Genomic DNA, 22,881 nt, shown 5'->3' with positions numbered 1-22,881 from the left:
GTCTAACGCAGTAGTAAAAGGAATGTTTAAAATATCACCGAAACGTTTGCATATGAAACATATGATAAACACAGTCATTAACTGGTGACGTCATACCAATAAACTAAGTTACCGAGCACTGCGGAAGTCTTATAAAGAGACCGTTGTGATATGCTGTGCCAGTGTTTACAATACATTATGTGATTATTGTGGTGCTTATTCCTTTTCGTTGAGGTTTTATATTTATACTGCTAAGTGCAGGCTATTATAATTTTTCCGTGAATAGCTACTTGCCCAATGTGTTCCTCGTCTTCATAAAAGTGGACTCGTTTTCGTGAAACACCACCTCTCAATACATGGGTTAAACAAAGTCAGCTCTGTTAATGTCAATCTCTGATGACACCACCCTTCTGGTTTACGATTTTAGACATCTCAGTCTAAAAGACTGATTTGAGATCAGGGAGATGCCAAGGTATTTCTCATCTAATTGTCGATCGAAGAATCCAACCTACTTACCCGACCTAAAAGTGTCTCTGAAGTCTTCTTTACAAGTGCAGGTTATGTCGTAGAAACAGAATAGCGTGCTTGTTATCATATAGTTGTGACTTGGTATAGTCGACAAAGCTTGAATAAACGGGTGCAGTAATCACAGCACCTTTGTTGTTTGATCCTAGATGTTCTAAACCGTCATAAATCCACTTAAGAGATTTGGCCAAGGTCTCCTGTAGAGGTTAGCGTCATAGAAAGCTGACGCGACCCGAAGCAACACGTCTTTGTTCCTCTGGCCAAGGTCTCCTGTAGAGGTTAGCGTCATAGTAAGCTGACGCGACCCGAAGCAACACGTCTTTGTTCCTCTGGCCAAGGTCTCCTGTAGAGGTTAGCGTCATAGTAAGCTTACGCGACCCGAAGCAACACGTCTTTGTTCCTCTGGCCAAGGTCTCCTGTAGAGGTTAGCGTCATAGTAAGCTGACGCGACCCGAAGCAACACGTCTTTGTTCCTCTGGCCAAGGTCTCCTGTAGAGGTTAGCGTCATAGTAAGCTTACGCGACCCGAAGCAACACGTCTTTGTTCCTCTGGCCAAGGTCTCCTGTAGAGGTTAGCGTCATAGTAAGCTGACGCGACCCGAAGCAACACGTCTTTGTTCCTCTGGCCAAGGTCTCCTGTAGAGGTTAGCGTCATAGAAAGCTGACGCGACCCGAAGCAACACGTCTTTGTTCCTCTGGCCAAGGTCTCCTGTAGAGGTTAGCGTCATAGTAAGCTGACGCGACCCGAAGCAACACGTCTTTGATCCTCTGGCCAAGGTGTTTCATCTTCTAGTCCAATTACTTTCTACGTCATTCATGTTTTCGATTTGATTGTGGTAAGATCCTTTCAAGATTGGATGGCTATTGTTCGCCTATTGGTTGTTAAGTGACATATTTTATGGCCTGACTAAAAGTGTTTGCTTTTGTAATTCTTCTACTTTCTAAATTGGACACACCGATTGCTTCCTTAAAATCGCACAAGTGCATCTTCTGAAAAGATGAAAGCAATGTCTGTCATTCGTAAAATATTTTTTGTATGTGTTAACCGTACCAATATCAACAGGCTATAATCTTCTGAGCAAGCTTCCTTGGTATGGAATATAATCCACGGACCAGGCAATATCACAGTGTTTGGAAGTAATTTTGTACAATGAATCTGACGGCCTATTCATGAAGGCAATATGTCGTGGAAAGTTTTTGCCAACTGATCAAATATTTACCTTGTTCAGTTAGTCACTTCGGGCTTCTTTTCGATAATTATTTACGTAAAAGTAGCTGTTACTGAAGTCTAAGTTTACTTATATAAACTAGATATTAATGAGCTGAAGTCCTGCTTTACTTATATACACGCGGTATAAACGTGCTGAAGTTTTGGCTTACTCATATACACGCTGTATAAACATGCTGAAGCATTGGTTTATTTGTATCCATTCGATGCCGAGGGTTTTCAATCCCAGATTTATGGATCAACAAAAGTCACTTTCCAAGGCCCATGAAGGTCTGGGGTAAAATAGGCCCTCAGCAACCCATGCTTGCCATAAGAGCCGACTATGCTTGTGGTAAGAGGCGACGAACCGAATCGGGTGGTCAGGCTTGGTTGACACATGTCATAGGCTCCCAATTGCACATATCGATGCTCATGCTGTTGATCAATGGGTTGTGTGGTCCAGACTCGGCTATTTACAGATCGCCGCTATATAGCTGGGATATTGCTCAGTGCGGCTTAAAACTAAACTAAACTCTCCCTCACTATGTTCTGGAATAACATAGATCTACAAGGTTGTTTTCGAAGTCCCATACTATTCTCATTCTTTATCAACAAACCTTACCTTAATATTATACAATCTGGCAGATATAGCATCCAGTTACTTCCTGATCTTGTTGAAGTATTTAGTTTACTTTTCCCCGACGATGTTAGCCCTATGCCAAGTACTGTTATTCTCCTTCAGAGACAAATTGATACATTTTCATCTTATACAGGTAACTGGAGACTGGATGTTAACCTTGTAAAGGTCAAAATTGCTGTTTCTCGTAAGGGTGGCCCAACGACAGCTAGTGAAAAGTGGCACTCATGTCTGTTGCCAACGAATATACATGCCTAGGGAGACTGTGCACACATACACTAAACCTGAATAAATCTATTATTAATTTGGCAATTAGAGGGTCAAGGGCCTTACTTCAGTTGCTCTCTATTATACCATAGCTGAGTAGTTTTGGCCCAAATATGTTTTTCAAATTGTTTGATTCCCAAATACAGCCTATTCTTCTTCACAGATCTGAAATTTAGGGCTACAAGGAATTTTATGCCATAGAAAGAATATACTTCATGCTTGTAAACGGTTTTTAAATGTTGGTGTGTCTACCCGTAATAATATGGTGTCCGATGAATGTGGAAGATTTCCTTTGTACATAGTTTCTTACTCTCGCTGTTTAAAGAACTGGTGTGAAGTAACAAATAGAACAAGAACATCGTCTGCCACGAAAAAAAACCCCGTACAATATGATTGTCCATAATATTGGTAAAATTACTAGGCCGCAACCCGTATTCGTATGCTCTTATTTAGATACTGCTTTGGGTATGTTTGGCTATCCCAAACCGTTGGCGGCGTTAACGTGCTCACACAACGTTCATATATACACTCTATACAACTTACACAATATGAGCCTTTCGTAATGCTTTCCTACGCCTGATTAGAAAGTCACAAAGGTTCTGTCCATTTTGTAGTGCTGTAGAGAATGAATTACATTTTTGTTTCTTGGTCCTGTATATCTCTGGTAGGGAACTAGGTCTCAGTGATAGTCTTCGTGAATTTTGCGACGGAAACGTTGCGATATGTCAGAGTCTTTGCTAAATAATAGTTGTATTGTCACAAATGATCCCATATAAAAGTGTAAAAATAATACAAAGTGTTCAGGTGAAGGGCTATCCTCTTTCAACATAATATTTGCTGTTTTTATCTGCGAGGCTAACCATACGTATCAGGTTCCATAAATTGGCCAAATGTCACTGAAACTTTGTGATTACGAAATTGATGTAACGGGAACTTCATTCATTCTTATAGATAATCCTCAATCCCAAACTATAGCTGACAGGGTATGATTTGTCCAAGCTGATCAGTGAATCGGATTGGGACCTAAAGTTAGTAAATTTTAATTCAGCTCTTCTGCAATATTGATTTTCTATGTATACAGGCCAATTATTGTCTCCCCTTGTTGATACTAAAGTCACAAAGACTCTGTCACATATCGCAAAGATTCTGTTGCAAAAATCACAAAGACTGCACTCTCACTTTAATCAAGTTCCCTACCAGTTTCTATACTGATTTAAGGCAAATGGATTTTCCACAATTTCCACAATCAAATTTCAGTGCTGCAAAACTTTTCAGTACTTTCCTGTAAAGCATCCCTATTACAATATAAGCTAGCTCTATATATTTACAATGCGCTTGCATTGAGAAAAGATTCAATGTAACGTGTGTGTCGTATGCTGTACATGCTGTACATGTTATGCATATCTACTTTGTATATGGACCATGGTCTTCATGCAATAAACTGACTGACTAATAACGTCAACACCAAAACAGTGAGTGAGTGACTTTAGTTTTATGCCGCACTCAACAACACTTGAGCTATACAATGACGGTCACTAAAAAGGGCCTGGACCACACAATCAGTTGACTGACAACATTGACATCGAGCCACCAATTCGGATACAGTTATTTGACTCGACCAAGTCACTGGCACTGTCCGATTAATGGCTCCGCGACAATTATGGGTTGTTGGGGATCAATAATTCTAAGATATTAACGGGTTTCAGATGACTAAAGAATGAGGGAAAAGACCAAATACAATTATTCTGTGAGTGACAATGAACGGTTTTCAATGCAAAACTCAAAAGTAATTAATATCCAGAATCTTGTCACATAGGACAACAGACATGATGGCAAAGGATGCTACAAACAAGGAAATCCAGTGTTTTACTGCCCTCGTTCCGATCACATTGTCTCTTAGGAGAAACAGTTCGCTTTGATGTCATCGGTTGTAATCGATTTCACTTGATTGACAAGACCGACATGAAACCTGAAGCAGGATCATCAGGGGTTTAGGTGCTCGGAATAGCCTGTGAAATCGGATGACCTCTTGAAACGAAAATCACCCATGTCTTTTAATGTGTTTTACATGTTTCAATAAAATTGATTGTAATTATTTTCTCTTACTCCTTCTCTAAAGTTTAGTTATAAATGATCCGGTATTCGCAATTGGTGGACATAAATTTTCCAAACGATGTTAAGAAGATGTTATTATTGAAAGCAATGCGTTGCGTGAAGACACAAAGATGACATACAATTTAAGTTTACAGTTTGCATGTAACGGGTCGTCTGATTATGACATGTTAAAATAATTAAACCGAATTTATGGTCGCATTAACTACATGAGATTGAGCCTTTTCTCTGACATAAAGTCAGGCAATTACAAAAATAAAACGTCAATACAGGAGAATAATCAGTTTTGGTTATTCACCAAATCAGACGCCATTAAAGGTGAAATATCGATGACACTATATAAAAGGATCAGTAAAATTAAAGACAACACCAGGTGTTCGTGGAAACCGTAAACCTGTCCTGAACTACCGTTATTATTCGACATTCATTCGATTGGCGTTAAAAGTATGTGGACATCAAATCACAGGCAAACTGTAGCGCAAGTGAGGTTGCGCAGCAGAGAGAATATGTGCGAGCGAAGCGAGCTAAGGTTGGCAACGTCATCCCTCGCTTCGTTTCGAAAAATATTTTTAATGTCAAAATAAAATATCGCCTCCAACAAAGGTACACACCCATTTCCTCACTTGGATGTGCCCTCAGATTTCCAGCCTCATGTTTTTCAAGTACTCACGTGAAATATATTATATTCAACATTTGAACTCGTGGTATATCAGATCGTTCTCCTCCATTCATCCCCTTCCGGCTTCAGGTTCAACGGAGTGGAGGAACAAGAATATGCAAATATATAAAAAAGAAATACCATACTGCGTAATTAAAAAAAAAATATCATGAACTTGTTGCAATTTATATTTCTTGTCTGTCGTTATTGTTAGAATTTTCGTAACATTTCTTCTACATAAACACAAAACAAAACAAAAAACAGGCGAAAGAAGCAGCAAGGTATCTCCGTAAGTATTTCATATGACGGACACGTACTTCAGCAGGTATTTAGATTTGTCTCCCCTTTCCTTCACTTCGTCATGACCTTGATATTTTATTGCATCTGGAGGTATTTAAGTTGTCGGCATTATTCCTGCCATATGCCGACCGTCTTTGAATATTCGAGAGCGAGCCAGACAATCCAGTGACTGATATCATGATCATCGATCTACTCACTTGGGACACCGGTGAAATGCTTTAACCAGTTCAGCGAGCCTGACCACCGCTCCCGTTAGTAGCCTCCTTACGGGATGTGAATATGAAGACGAATTTTCTCTTAAGTTCTTAAGTTCACAAGTTCGAATACATTCCTCACAACTAGACGCAATATATGCTCATTACATATGCCAATGGCATGCATACAATGCATTCCTAGCTTGTTTGCTTGTAGGTAGTGGATTACAATCCAGCCTGAGTCTGTGTGTTCTTACTCTGTATCGTGGTGTCGTTAACACTTAGACAGGATTACTGTGAATCTGACACCTCTCATAATAGGGCTGACACTTGAAGTGTTGTTTGGAACCTGTCTGTTTCGTTGTTTGTGCACGCAGTTCCTTGGATAGGCAGGTGAGTTATATGTTTTATCTACGAAAATGTACTATTTCATCGGTATTGTATGAGGAGGACAAACCGAAACATCCCTTCTTGTTATTTTACGTATTTGGCCACGTCCCTAAGTTTGAGCACCTAAATATTAAGCAGAAACACCGTTAGACAGCCCCGCTGTCACTGTTGTGTGTCACGCATTACTGAAATTTCTAAATGGCAGTGGAAATGGTTTTGTTGCTTGGTTTTAATACAGACAGTGCAACCAACTAACCAACCAACCAACTAGAAGTGAGATACATGTATTATTCCTTACAAGGGAATGTATATTCAGCGGTGCAAACCTTTCCTATTCGCCGAGCAAAATGTTCCTACAGGAGACGGCTACTTGATATTTGATATTATTTATTCACTGTTTATACAACCCATGACGTTATATACTGGTGTAGACTTTTAACTTGGCTGACTATAGCTATAGATTACCAAAACAATGGTACTTTATGTTATTATCTTCACACAGGGTCGGACGAAATTCATGGGCAACTAAAATTGAAAGTATTCTTTTTCAATTTGGTTTTGGATTTGTTTGGATAAGCCATGATATTGGTAATCACATAATATTTAATCACTTTACAAACAGAGATTACATAATATTATTCCAATCTTGGCAGCCATCTTAGGATAGCAGCTTGGTAAATAATGATATCCTTCATTATTTTAATTCATATATGAAACCGACTTTGGTGTTGTAATTATGAACTAGCCATTGAAGCAGGTAGACACATTAATGTTTCCTATTATGAAAGCCATTGCCTGTTTTGTGCATTAAATGGTATCTGAAGATGAATGGCGCGTGGTCCATTAATTATTAATCTTATATCTATCTTACAGAGTAAACATGTTAATATTATACAAAATGTATTTCTATCTCAATACCATGTTGACAAATCTAAATGAATTTACATGTGCTCAACGTATCTGTCAACGTACGTCTATGTATTTTGGGCCGCAGCCCTGATGCTGACAAAAAATCTGTTCTGTTCAGGATGTCTGTACAAGGGGAAGATAATCCTGGTTTCCAGATGGAAGAACTTACTCTGGATATGACCCATAATCGTGTAGGCGGTCTCAGGCGGACTCGAACCATCGAGGACCTCGCTGAGGAGGAAGGCGGAGTTACACAGTAGGAAGCATTTTATACCCAGTTCCTCCTTTCAGGGAAATCGCACATTAACCGTTTAGTGCATCACAATTACATATTACGTCATATGGAGTTATGTCCCCTTTTCGTGCCGAGATCATCTGAAGTTGAACGTCACAAAATTGGTAAATGATTAAGAGTTAACAACACGCATCATGCTTCACATTACAGGCAGCACCAACACGAATGGGACAGATTTGAGCAGAAACACGAGAAGCTTATCTCTACATCTGCTGAAAATAAACAATGGAGGGCCACCAGGAACAGAATCTGCAAGGCTATTACCATCCTCCTCTTGCTCCTTGTGAACCTGTCTCTGCTAGTCATCTCAAAACTCTCCATCCTTACTCTAACAAGTCACGTTGGCCAGACATTGATGCCAGGGACAGATGACCGTGGTGCGGTAATCATCGAAGTGAGACTAGTCTGGGCACTGCTTCTCTGTATTTTAGTTCCGACTATTTTGAACCTTGTCCTCAGTATCTGGAGACTTTGCACACAGAAAACTGACACGGAAAAGGCCGAAGAAAAGAAAAATGCTAAAGAAAGGATGAAGGCGATACTGCCCATGGTTGTGGTACGTAACTTCAAATTAGGACCTATCAAACCTTGTCGGCATTATCAAAACATAATTTGGTTTATAAGTGAGTGAGTTTAGTTTTACGCCGCACACAGCAATATTCCAGCAATATAGCGGCGGTCTGTAAATAATCTAGTCTGGATCAGGCAATCCAGTGATCAACATCATGATGCACAATTGGGAACCGATGACATGTGCCAACAAAGTCAGCATGCCTGACTACCCGATCTCGTTAATCGCTTCTTCCCACAAGCATAGGCGCCTTTTATGGCCAGCATAGGTTGCTGAAGGCCTATCCTACCCCGGACCTTCAGGGGACTGGTTTATAAATACGGTATTAAGCCTGAATATGTATCGTAAAAGTCACAGAGATGTGGCACACGTACTGACATGAATGACCAGATTCACAGGCTTGCCGAGTCTGGCGTTTTCCTTACATCTGCAAATGGAAATGAATTCATGTTTATATTTCCATTTCAGTGTGTGGTGACGGAGCTTGTTCATTCGTTTGGGGTTTTTCTTCTGACATTCCTGGTGCTGCCACACCTGCAACCAGTGACGGGATGTGTTGTGATGCTGACAGCTGGACTCGTTCCATCTATCACTCGACTTCTGACAGAATGGCGACATGGTCAAGCTCCTTTAACACATAATATCCTAACATTCGTTCTGGCCTTATTATACATTGCCAATTTTGTCACATGGCGAGTTCTCTCCCGCGTCCAAACATCCATTTCATTGACAGTTCTACTTCCCGCGAGTGTCCTTATGCTTTCTGTTAAGTGGTGGAGTAATTATGTCGGCAAACACTTTGGGTTATCGAATATGATAACACAGCCACATGCGTTGATGGATTTCTTTGCATCACTGATACAGATAGCAACTATATTTCTCTCTGCTGTTATCTTATTTGGCTACAGTAGCAGCGCAGCTTGTGTAAGGACGCTGTTTGGACTCGAGGAAGCAGCAAAAGGGTGTTCTATATTCAGTAATGTTTTGCTTATAAACTATAGCAGTAAACTGGATGAGTTATGTTTAGGTAACTTCTACTTTGCCATGGCAGGAACAGTAATACTGTGTGGATGCATCTTTTACATACTGGCTGTGGCGTCCTGCAAGGCGCGCATTCAGGTCCTCTGCTTTTCACTTCCGTTGTTCTTTTCAACTCCCGCAACACTCGGACTGCTTTGGTTGATTGTCCATTTTGGAGATACAGCTTACCGAGTGTGTTTCTTTAAAAACATTACATCCACGGATCGCATGTTCGGAACTGTTGACACACCAACATGGGTTTGTGGGAGCGTCGCCTGGATCCTGTTCTATATGGTGTTTGGACATATATGGTTCCCGACAGAAGAACGACTTGCTAAAAGAGAAAAGTATGCATCATTCAAGCTTCCAAGGAAGAATGGTTTTATACCATATGAAAGAATGATCGCAATATCTATCTACATACTTATGATCACTGGTGTAAATGATTTCGTCCAAACACATGTACATTTCATTTTCAAGTCAGGTCACGAGACAAACATTAAGCCCAGGGTTTAAAGAATCATATGACGTTGGGTTCAATTAAATGTTTCCTAAATTGTAAACACAGGACATCATATCTAATGGATGCTTATCATGATGCATTGTAAAATAAGCTATTTTCACCAATTTCAGATTATTTGTCGGACCTTTCTATTGTGGAATACTTGTTGGCGAGTCGCTGACTCTGTCCAGAAGAACGACTTCCAAAAGAAGGGTAAAGGACTTTTATAAGTTCCATTGTTTGTAAAGGGTAACTCAAGCATGTTCTGCTCAGTTTTCGTTACTGGAGTATTGTTGTGCCATGTCATCATTATCCTTAGACCCAGTGGCCAATGCACAGCTTCCATTTCAAGACACATATTGTGGATGGTGGGTGCTACCATTAGGACAGGACATGCTTAACCTTGTAGAACACCCGAGGTATCATCCCTGATTTAAAGTGATCCATTCATAGAACTTTCAAAGTTAATTCCCTTTATATCAAATGGAAATTGTTTCGGAGGATAGTCAATAGGAGGTACTGTTGTGCAGTAAAAGTCTATATCTACATTCCATTCATAACTGGCACCACAGGTATTCCCAGATGTAGATCTTGTAACATGTTGACTTTCCTCTGCGTTGTATCTGCCATGTTATGATGATGCTATTGAATCTTTCTCAAAATTGTTCCACAGAAACCTGAAGAACAGCGAACTGTTACACAAGCAGAGGATAATGGCGTACCCTTGGTAATCGCCTGTATCACAATGTGGCATGAGACTGAACGAGAAATGACTCAAGTTTTGAGATCTATATACAGGTATGGTTATATGAGAAAGTAAGTAAGTAAGTAAGTTTCATGTGATGGTGTCCCATTCTCAAGCACTAATTTGTATTGACCTGAATGTTTTGAGCTTTCCCGTTTTGTGTCGATATGGACGATCTCGGGACAAACATGACTTCCTTATTCGAGTCATTTACACCTTATGTATTTCGATCCATGATGTAACACCATACATAATGCAAGGTAATATGTGATTTAAACTCACCTGATATCTCATTGATGTCATGCCTGCGTCTATGAGTATGACCCTTTGTTTTCCACTGTTGAAGCTGTATAATCCGACATCTGAATTGTCCGACAATTTGTAAATTCCGACATGATTTTTGAGTCCGGCATCCTTCTTCTATATTATCAGTTAAACATTGTATTACCTGACCTCTGTACATTCCGAATTCCGACATCAGTTTCTGGTCCCAGTGACACTATTTATTTCCTATGCATTTAGTAATTTGTACCACGATATTTATCTTCACACAGGCTTCTCAATATCACCTTTAAGTATCATGCTAAAGTGATAAGATCCATACCACACGAATTACTGTTATAATGTCCATGAATGTATAACTGCAGGATGTTTGCTTTCTATTCTGTTTGGTTTTTCTAGATTAGAAAATATTTCTTGAGAGAATTTGGGAATTGACACATTCGGAATAATGAACTTTCAGATTGGCCATAGATAGTGGCGCATCACGGACATGGGCGTATATCAAAGCTCAAGACACGTACTCTGAAGAGCCGAATCAGAACCAGGGTGGTGTGAGAAGAAGAAATACCCCAAAACAGGACACCCAAACTACAGTCAGTTCCAATGATGACAGATACGACTTTGAAGGTGCGTAAGTGACTAGGGTCTGATGCTGCTGTAAGCAATAGTCAAGCATTATCACGGCGGGGAACACCAGAAATTGGTTTCAACATGTGGGAATCGAACCTGGATCTTCGGCGTGACGAACTAAGGTTTTAAATACGTCAAAACCTGTTAAAGGCAAGATTGAAAACACTCTTACTGTGGGTTTACATCACAATTAACGTTGAAGATGTTCAGGACTCTTGGCCGAACCCAAATGTAAGGACATTGAATGGTATCACGGACAATACCACCTTGCTACAAAACAGCATTAATTGTTACCAGAAGTCTACTTTTTTAATATTGACGAGATATGTTTACCACCTGCGCTTCGTGATAACGTTATCTTACAATTATATTTTTATTGGCAGCACATGTATTCCTTGATGATGCTTTTGAAGAAGCAGATGATGGAGATGAACCTCGATTCAATACATGGACTGAACAGTTGATACGAGTTGTGCAGGAGGTTGCTGGGTAAGACTCGTAGTAACCCTCATCACAACAACAATGGACTCAATTACAGCATGCCCATGAAGGCGGGCATGTGTCGTAACTGATTGCTTTACAAAATTGATGAAAAAAAAATGGCGTGGGAAAGGGCTTTAGAACTCAACGCACATGTTATAACAATGGATTTCAGGTACTGTAACACTTTTAGTTGAACTGTCTATAACCCATCTGCGAAGATCCGAGTTGGAATTGGTTTTCAGCGTCCCATATTGGCCCGAGAGTTTTTTCAACATTTAGCTTAATGTACTCTATTCAGCTTCATTCTTTCAGACTCACTAAACGAGATGCCCAATGTTACCTCTAGGTTCCTTCTGGAAAATACCTTGCGATTGTGGTTCACAAAATCCATTACTGTTTGTACTGTGAACAACGTATGTTTAAGACAACCCCAATCTTTGGCAGTGTATAGCATTATTAGTTTTGAATGAAGAATTTTAAATTACACTTATTTTCAATTTGGTTTCCGTCGATGATAAACCGACGAAGAAACTCACAGGACATCGTCAAAGAACACAGACTGAACGCAAACATCCCTCTTTTATATGTTTTGTTTTGCACTCGCTGGGAGCCAATTACAGTCGTTCGGTGCTTATGTCAGTATGCTTAATATCTAAGCTGACTCCGTGAAGATTCGGATTAGCAGATCTTCAGCAACCCATACTTGTGAGAGACTATTACGTCAGTCGTAATCACATGATAAACGTCATGTTACGTTACGAACATTTTGTGTATAGGTACGCAAGCTGACTTTCTTAACTCTCCAATGTCTTGATCGTTGCGTATCATGTCAATAACTGGATTGTCTGGCCCAGACTCGATTATTTACAGACCTCCATGAGGAAGCTCGGATATCACCGAGTGCGGTGCCAAACAAACCTGCTTTGCTAAACCTCTGAGAATACTGAGCACAAGTTCGTACTAACAATTCCACTATTCGCGTTTCAGAAAAACAACCAAAGCGTCTTATCGTCCAACTCCCTATGGAGGAAAACTCGCCTGGAAATTACCAGGAGTTAGAGAAACGGTCCTGACGGCCCACTTGAAGGACAAAACCAAAATCAGAAATAAGAAACGATGGAGTCAGGTGTGCAAGCGAACATTATTGGATTTATGTAACATTAGTAAATTCGTTTGTTGGTTTTGTCCTTCCAAATAAATGAAAGCAATACTGACGCAGTATACATACCGTGATGATAATACCACAAGATCAGACATAGCAATCCTATTATCATCATCCATCCAACCTCTTAGGGCGTAATGTCTGACGCTGCTGCAGTCGGATTACCTCGTCGACCTGTCCAGTCTTGACCAAATATAAGACTATACTTGTACAAAAGCAATGGTACATTTGTTTCAAGAATGACGTAGAGTGTTGTAGTATTTGTTACATTTTTGGTGTGCTTTGGTGTTCCACATTTGTATGCAAAAGATTACTGTTTGAAATATCAATTAAGAAGAGAGTCGTGATCATCAGATATTCGAGGATAGACTACAGTAGGCTATCACCAGGTTGCACCACCACAAATACATGCAAGACACTTTAACTGTTTACCACGCATGTAAATCTTTTTTGACTTTCCAGGTAATGTATCTTTACTACCTCCTCGGATTCCGATACAAGAAAGAGGATATACTAAACAATATCTTTCTGCTAGCCTTGGATGGGGATGTGGACTTTCAGGATGGTGCTGTGAAGATGTTGTTGGACCGGATGAAGCGAGACCCAGATGTAGGGGCAGCTTGTGGAAGGATACATCCAATTGGAACAGGAACCGGTAAACATCTGATGTCAACCCTAAGCCTTCACTGTCCATGTATACTTGAGGTGGTAGCACCAGTGTCTAAAGAACATGTATTCTTCAAAAATGGTAGGGGATAATGAACTTTCAATCTGGATAGGAAGTGTAAACGCTTACAAACGTTTCAAGGACAGACATCTTATGAACGCACCGCCATTTCCCCTATTACCACCCCTAAACACAATACGCGTGTATGCACGCGCACAACGCAGTAGCCCCATACACGTGCATGGGGTTCCATTCTTGATTTTGACGTTTTTTCAAGAAGGTCGAGAAATCACTTAGAACATTGATTTTGACACTCATCTTGCACCACACATTTGTTAGTGTTTGTTTCCAGTTTGTTTTAAAATGTTCCCCAATGACAGACAGATCAGTAATATATGAAAATGAGTTTAAATGAGTTTTCAATCTTTGAACAGGTCCAATTCTGTGGTACCAGAAGTTCGAGTATGCTGTGAGTCATTGGCTGCAGAAGGCAACAGAGCATGTTACAGGCTGTGTTCTCTGTAGCCCTGGGTGTTTTAGTCTGTACAGAGCCTCTGCACTTACATCCAAGGATGTCATACGGAAATATGCCACCATGTCAACTGAAGCTAGACATTTTGTCCAGTACGATCAAGGTACTAATGCGAATGCTACCTTGGTTACTTGTCAATACGTTTTATTTCACTCTTTACAATGGTAGCCAACTCTGCCAAATCAAGAGAGACTTAAATGAACTAAGAAAGAAGTCGTACCTGTTGTTTCTTGTGGCAAACAGTCTTCTTCTCGTTCTTATCATTATGCTTCAGATGAACCCACATGTAAACGGTGAGGTGTGTTCAGTATATGATAGAATCCTCATATCTATTAACATGGTTCATTAAATGAACCCGTGACCCGTGAAGAATTTTATCTTCAGTAACCCATGCTTGTTGTAAGAGGCAACTAACGGGATCGGGTGGTCCGGCACGCTGGTTGACACACGTTGTCGAATTCCATTTACGCAGATCTGTGTCCATGCTATTGATCCCTGGATTGTCCGATGATCCGATTATTTACAGACCATATAGCGGAAGTGTTGCCGGGAGCGGCGTAAAACTAAACTCACTCACATTTTAACGGCAGTGTAAATGGCTTATCTCCAGTTGAAACATATAACCCATTTTGTACCTTTGTATGATAAAATAGATACTAGCTATCACTTTTCTAAATTCAAAGTCAATCACACACTCTTTACGTCATGGACGGAAACATTCTGTAACGTATTATGCACAATAGTTCCACCGAATCAAAAGCCTTCTTTAGCACGACATCAAAGATCCACATCAAGCATGAACTCCAAAATTTGTCTTTGTATCTATACAGGTGAGGATCGATGGTTGTGTACCTTGTTGCTTCAACGAGGACATAAAATCGAATACTGTGCTGCTTCCGATTCATTCACGTTTGCTCCAGAAGGATTTGGCGAGTTCCTCAACCAACGAAAACGGTGGAATCCGTCAACAATCGCAAACATGATCGACTTGTTAAGTGTTAGTTTGTTTTCACAGTTTTATCAGCGGTGATGGGGCGGTGGGGTAGTCTAATAATTAAATCGTTTGCTCTTCACGCCGAAGGCCTGGGTTCGATTCCCCACATGTGTATAACGTATGAAGCCCATTTCTGGTGTCCCCTGCAGTGATATGGTATGGTGTGCATTCCATAAACTGCATCCACTAATTAATCATCAGCAAAGTCATTGTGGCTGCCTTCGTGCTAAGAGTATATTTAAACAAACATATTGCAAATTCAGTTAGAGGTCATTCTGTCTACTAATAGATGTTGCCAAACCATAAACCATTAAAGAATTCCCATGCTTTTTGACAGGGTTGGAGGCACCTGACAAAGCTGAACAAGAATATATCCTCACTCTTTCTAATATATGAAGCGGCACTGATGGTATGCCTTCTCTTGACTCCTGGAACCATCTTTCTTTTGATCATTGGAGCCATCAACGTAGCCTTTCCTGGGATACCCCTGTATGGAGCCCTCATATTCAATCTAATTCCGGTTGGTGTCTTCATAGCGGTCTGTCTGTACACTCAAGCCAAAACACAGGTAATTATTTTAGTATGTTTGTGTTCATAAGAGGGTAAGACAGGAATCATAAACGTGAGGGTGGTTTCTGTCTAGTGGGTTGGTTGGTTGTTTAACGCCGCACGCGGCAATATTCTACCTATCTGGCGGCGGTCTGTAAATAATCTGGACAGGACAATCTAGTGATAAAGATCATGAGCATCGTTCTACACAAATGGGATAGGATGACGCGTCAGCCAAGTCAGCGAGCCTGACCATCCAAGTTCTGTTTGTCGCCTCTTACGACAATCATTGGTTTTAGAAGATCACTTCTCACCCGGATCCTCACGCGTATTCTCCATTGTATACAGAATATAAACATACCATGTTTTCAAAGAAGACCCACGCAACACTGACATATGGTTTTTCTGTTTGTTTTCATAATATTTTCCAGCAGTTACACTTGACTGATCAATGCCTGTCTTAACCAGAAGGTTGTTTTGTACGTTTCGATTGTGTAATCTGGCTATGTTGTTTCCTTCCTAGATCAAGGTGGCTGGCGTCCTCTGCATCTTGTACATGTTGCTGATGATGATGGTACTGGTAGGGCTTGTCCTTCAAGCAGATAAGCATGGCTACTGTTCCATGACCACTATCTTTCTCATCACCATCCTGGGGATATTCTTTGTGTCTGCTCTTCTTCATCCGCAAGAATTCAGCTGCATCTTCGCTGGTGTCATTTACTTCTTCTTCACCCCGACAATGTCAATGTTGATGGTCATTTACTCCTTGTGTAACCTTAACAGCATCTCGTGGGGAACACGAGAAGGAAAACTGCCAACCAAACCCGAGCAAGACAGCGGTAACCAGGGGAGACAACTCCAGTCAGTATGGTCTCGATGGCATTCTCTCTGCCGATGCATGTGTTTGGCTCCAGAGGAAAACAAAAGTATATTGGATAAGTTGAATAATATTCAAAAGATTCTGGAACAGAGTCGTGATCAAGGTCAGTATGGTATCTAACTGTGTGTTGTCACCGTTTAACACATTGGTAAATATATTACAAAAATGTAAGGTGCCTTCTTTAAATTGGATCATATTGGATACAAATCTACATAGAAAGACAATCCATATGTGCTTTTTTCATGAACATTTCTTTCATACCATCTTGGAAACATGTGTACATATTGATTGATTTGTATAAATATTTCTCATTATTATAGTGGATGGTGAGCCTCACGACAGGGTGTACATGTTCCCTTCTCACCCTTCAAAGGAACGATTCGTTAAAGCAAAGGTGGACGACAGCGAAGACAGATTCTGGAAAGAACTCATTACAAAATACTTACAACCCCAAACTGCCCAACCTGAATATCAGGACCAAATCAGGAGAGACTTAAAAGAACTCAGAAATAAGTCTTGCCTGTTGTTTCTTGTGGCAAACAGTCTTCTCATCGTTCTTGTCATTACGCTTCAAATGAACGCACAGCTCACCGTAGGTCTTCCTTGTAAAAGTGTAAGGTTCGTCGGGGAAGACTTCGAGCCTATTTCAGTTACATTTATGGTTGTTTTCGGTGTACTGCTTGTGATACAGTTCACAGCAATGCTGATCCACCGATTCTCGACATTTGTTCATATAATTTCAACAACAAACATTCGACAAAAGTCGCAGAGGAGTGAAGACATGCGCGATGATGTTGCTGCCATTAAGGTTATTAAGTGTATAACATCACATCATCTGAAGACCTTACACAGGAAGTCGATCTGGGGAGACAGAAAGATTTCTGATGAACTTGGTGGTAAGAGGCAAAGTCTTGGGAAGGATTTTGTCGATGTTTGTAGGAGACTGGGAGAAGGGAGGGATGAAGTGGATGGGCAACAACGGTCGCCAACAGAGACGTTGTCTATAGCACACATCGCAAAGAAAGTGAGAACAACAGAAGCTTTTGTGAAGCAGGTCATGAAGAGAATAAATGACAGCAACAGAGAGACAAGTGGGAAAAGGAGGCAGAACATCAAGAGCACAGTATCTGATCATTTGTCAGGTTCATCCAGTGGCTCGTCTTCAGACGCGGATATACATCAAACTTCCGTTAAAGAAACATATGCATCTACATCTGTTCAAAGAGTGTATGACGAAACAAATTCGTCAGCTGCTGTAGTCCATATCAACAGTCGTACAAGCGTCTGGGAACTCGACCGAAGGAATGATGTCATATCTGAGGAACTTTCGTCCCAATCAAAGCTAAGAAGACCGCCACAGAGAAGACGAGTTTCAGCGAAGCATGCTGCAAAAGCAAGGCCCTCTGAAGCTCCTGTAGACGTTAACATGCCATCTCACCCCCATGCAGTAGATATTGATGCTTTGAAAAACGAAACGAGATTGTGAAAATACCTTCATGTCACTATCTCAGTTATCATTTAGGATGGAGAAAAGACCAAACGCTCACGTACTTTGGTATCGATACACGATCATCCAACTGTTTGTAATAACGTTTGCTCAGAATTATTGGTCACACGTTTGAACTAAATAGAATATGAGTCTTTGCCATGCGGATGAGTACATATACGCGTGAGTGATGGAGGATTGTTCCTTGAAGTGTCTATACCTGACCGGTCTCTGGCGAACATGTGTAAATATGTATGTTTCAATATATTTACTGTTCAACATGAAAATCAACGAATGAAATGTAACAAACGAGCAGATATGCAATTTATGTAAAACAAACCCCTAAACATCTGCCTGGCAAGAAGTTCAAGGAATATGGTTGATGCTTGGACAATTCAGAATACACACGTTTAAAATGTGCGAACTGTGCCAATGATTTAGAACTGACGGTTTGTTTAACGGTCTGTGAATGCAAAGGTCTGGAAGAGTTGATCTTTGTTATGAAACCATATTGGGATACTGCTCTCATATGGGATCATAAGATGCATCTCAAAAAAAAACGTTGCACTGTAGCATTTTCGTTTATTACGTTGTGCGTATGTGTAGATTTTGTATGTATTTGATTATCAATATATTTTGGGCAGTTGGATTGTACTTTGGGCGCTGATACAAAAGTAGTAAACTTTGTTTGGCCCAGAATTTCAGTGCACTAGGAAACAGCCACACTTAACTTTCACCACATTGTCCCAATGCTGTAAGCACAAGTTCAACACCTTCTGTTCAGGCTCCACGATCGGTGATGGGATTCCTCGACTTTTCTGCCAACACTTTACATGCAGCTCAGTTCTAATTGTCTCCATACAGACAGCTACAGTTCCTCCATCAGTCATATCCAGCCTTTAATGTTCTGACCTCCTTCATTTGTTTTTAGAAACAACAATACCACATCGCCTCCTATCACCGACAGTCAGTTTTCTGGGCACCTAGTGCTCAGTGCCGTATCCATTTGCAATATTTTTCAAAACACGATAAACAGTGGACAAGGGATGCCTGGTCTACCTGAAATCACTTGACCTGATCTGATGGCCTAGTTATAATGCTCTAAAACCAACTTTCTCTTCTCTACCGAGGGTCAGTGAAACTGTCGTCTGGTAGCAAGTAAACAAAGGGGGATAATTCTTCACAAACGAATGACAAAGGACTTACGGAGTTGTCTCTCTTGAATGAAACCAAGCACATGATAGGTGGTCAAGGCTGCTATGCTAGAAATTCGAGCTGCGAGTTGTATTTATTAGATAAGTTTCCTCCCGTTTCTCACTCGTTTCAGGTATACAGTAACCAAGTTGGATACTTCAGGTAACGTGTGCTCAAACGTGTTGTGAGGGAAAGTCTCATCGAATTCTTTGTATTGTATTCGCTGACTGCTTCATACATGACCATATGTATTTGAAAATACGGCTGCTATATTTCCTGTATGATGCCACTTCTATAAATGTCATTTGTATCTTAAATTCTAAAATAAACAACAACAACAAAAAATCAACTGGATGATGGTCACTTTATGTTTCACGAAGAGTGCAGATCAGAACTATCCACGGAAACAGCTTTCCTTGTACACCACATACATTGTATCTGCAAAAGAAAATTCATTCATCCCAACTTCTTAACCAACAACCGTTTTAACTGAACCACAACTTTACTTCAGTGTCCATTCCAAGATTTCGGGAACTTAGTTTCGCCGATAAGTAACTAAGATTTCATCACCTTTTCCACATCCAGTGAATGATGAGTCATTTGTTTTACGCCGCATTCAGAGATAGTCCAGCAATATCAGTGCAAAATCACCAGGTATGGGCTTTACATAGTATACCCATATGTGGAATCGAAGGTGTGCCTTCGGCATGACGAGCGAACTCATGACTAAGGTTGTAACTCCTTTTCCTGACATTTCGATGTTTGTGTGTGTGTGTGTGTGTGTGTGTGTGTGTGTGTGTGTGTGTGTGTGTGTGTGTGTGTGTGTGTGTGTGTGTGTGTGTGTGTGTGTGTGTGTATTTTTCCTCCAGGTATCAAGGGTATGCCCGTCCAGTTACAGGCAGGGTAACAATAAGAAACACACGTTAACGTCTATTTAGTATCACACGGCTGTGGGATCGAACTATCGAGTTTCCGCTCTGTGTACAGACGCTTTATAAACCAGAGCAGGGACAAGCTTTCACAAACAAGATACGACATGGAGAAGTAAATGACAATACGACCAACAGAAACGTCTTCCTACAGGGTGCTCTGTATGTATCCGATGGCAAAATGAAGTTTTAGGAACTGGTTCGTTAGAGTCCTGGGCAAATACGTTGACCTCGACGACTCGACATCAATACGACCGACATATGAAAACGGCGGGAAAGAATATGTTGACATTACACGTTCATCACCACTGCATAATTGGCTGATCGTTATATGATTACACAGGTGTCGTTCCAGGAGATCGATAGATCACTTCAGAATTGCTGACGACCGCTGTCACTGAAAGCGCAGAGTCGATCGTGTGCATTCCTTAGTTTTGCAATCATAAATGACGATTCCATATTTATTCCACGCCATTGGCTCCCGGCGGTATGCAAGGGAATGTGGAGGTCAAGATCTGGAAGTCTCGTTCTTGAAGTCTCGTAAAAATTTGTTGTTCATCCTGTTATGAAAATCATCCTCATTCGTGAGTGAGTGAGCTAATATCTTACGTGACATCGGCAATATTTCAGCCATATCGCGACGGGAACCATTAATGTTTTACATAATTGTCAATGTAAACATCTGTCAACAAAGGACAGTAAAACAACTAGATTATCACGGATAGATATTAAATCTAATAGTAGTTACTAAGTAATCTAGTAATTAAATCTAAAACAGTTTAACTATAGAGGACGATACAATATAAAAGCAGGCTATAGACCGCCAAAAACTGAAGGTGATCACCATACTAGGGACTGTTCATTCGCGAGATGTTAACGTATCATGCAGGAAATATATAGTCATGGACTATTCAGAGTCTAACACTTCCAGTCAACGTATTCATAGATTATGCCTCATGAAATATCAGACTTCTGATTTCTGTGTTTTATGTAAAACGAAAAGTTCGTGATATAGTTTTGGAAACAGCTGATGATTTGTCTCTTCCTGTATGCATTGTACAGTCATATCCATTTGTAAAACTTTAATTATTCGGAACTGACAGCTGTTTAATTTATCTTTGCAAGATGATTAATCTTCCCCTTAAAGACTGATTACCTTCACCTTTAACATTGATAACACTGGTTACTCTTCACCATTAACATTGATTGCTCTTCTCCTTTCACATTGATTGCTCTTCACCTTTACAATTAATTACTCTTCACCTTTAACACTGATTACTCTTCTCCTTTAACATTGATTACTCTTCACCTTTAAAATTATTTACTCTTCTCCTTTACATTGATTACTCATCATTTCCTAGAAGCATCCAAATTCTGTGTCATATGAACTGTACAGTAATGGCTTCATTTAGCTTAGGATCCAATAAATGATCTTACATAAGTGGCCAAGGGATTTCAGAAAAGAGTTGTGCCCCTAGGGCATTCCACAAGTATATGATTGTCAGTCCCGGTTCGCTCTGCCTATTGTTCAGCACCATATGATACCGGTTCTAAAACAACCCTCAGTAACTCCCTGCCTTTCTTGTTGGAAAGGTGTTATGCCGGGTTAGAATTGATCTCCGGAACCCATGCAGAGGCGACCAACAGGATCTAAGGTCGATGTTCATGCTGTTGATCACTGGATTGTCTGGTCCAGACTCGATTACTTACAGACCGCTCATAGCTGGAATACTGCTGAGGGCAGCGTAAAACCAAACTCACTCACCCACTCACTGTTGGAAAGGAAACAAACCTGAATTGGCAGAAACCATAGAGGGAAGGCAGATACTTGTGAAGAAAATCGTAAACTGATCCATCATTTAGCCCACAGTGAAGTATTTTGAAATTACTCATACTTGAGAGCATCCCTAGAGTGACTTTTTAGACTCCTACTTAGTCTTCGGTTTAGCTATGACATGTAGACGCCCTCTTACACTGAAGTGGATGCCCAATATAAGTAATAGGTTACATCGAAAGTCCAATGACCCACCCAATAGATAATGTGGTTGTATAGATGTGAACACACATACATACAGTTTTTGACAACATTGGACAGGCGAAGGCGAAGACTATAAATGCCATATACAATAATTGATGGAACTGAAACAAGAACAGGGTGGCTGACAAGTCAATGTACACTGCAGTAGTGAGAGAGATTAAGACTGCACATTAGCGTCATATAAATGACGCTATATAGTTTTTAGAAATATTTGGACGATTGCTGTCCTGAATTGGATGCAATGACGAATGTAACAAAGTCCCAGGCGATCACATACGTGACCAAGAACAAAGATATCAACATAATGTTTTGAACTTAAAGATATGAACAAAGTGTTGTGTATCTCAAACTGTAATTTCGAACAAGAAATAAGAAATGAGGACATTTGTAACTTGCCCATCCATTACAGTCACAATGCTAGCGTCTAACCTCTTAGCGCCAACCTAAACCAGGACCTGCAGTAAATGGAGGCTAACCATTTGTAGGTGTATAGATATTCTAACCCCAAGAGCCCATGCAGTGGGAAATCCATAAACAGTAACCACCATTGCTAACGCGAGGCACGGAGTCAGAGAAAATTGCTGAGGTATTTGGTATCAAATTGGAGGTAGACGAAGCAATTAGGACGGGCTGTAGACCCATCCTTCCTTCTTGATTCTCAACCATTAATTCAATCACTGAAATCAAAGATTACTGACGTATCCGATGGAGGACTAAGAAGTTACAACATTCCATGCTTGCAGGC

General features: G+C 40.4%; 1 protein-coding gene across 1 annotated transcript; it reads left to right on the top strand.

Annotated features, from left to right (window-relative positions):
• The first annotated feature begins 7,296 nt into the window (after nucleotides 1–7,296).
• On the top strand, nucleotides 7,297–17,975 carry LOC137298990 (chitin synthase chs-2-like). The gene is made up of 14 exons (XM_067831451.1): nucleotides 7,297–7,433; nucleotides 7,623–8,028; nucleotides 8,512–9,410; nucleotides 9,697–9,778; nucleotides 10,239–10,363; nucleotides 11,053–11,219; nucleotides 11,606–11,711; nucleotides 12,693–12,831; nucleotides 13,330–13,522; nucleotides 13,969–14,169; nucleotides 14,897–15,063; nucleotides 15,398–15,628; nucleotides 16,133–16,592; nucleotides 16,810–17,975. Exons 1-14 carry the CDS (start codon nucleotides 7,297–7,299, stop codon nucleotides 17,973–17,975), a joined length of 4,479 nt encoding a protein of 1,492 aa, XP_067687552.1.
• The last annotated feature ends 4,906 nt before the right edge of the window (nucleotides 17,976–22,881 follow it).

The sequence above is a fragment of the Haliotis asinina genome, chromosome 10, assembly GCF_037392515.1.
Source record: "Haliotis asinina isolate JCU_RB_2024 chromosome 10, JCU_Hal_asi_v2, whole genome shotgun sequence".
In the NCBI taxonomy this organism is placed as follows: Eukaryota; Metazoa; Mollusca; class Gastropoda; order Lepetellida; family Haliotidae; genus Haliotis; species Haliotis asinina.
This window is presented reverse-complemented; position numbering and strand designations above follow the sequence as displayed.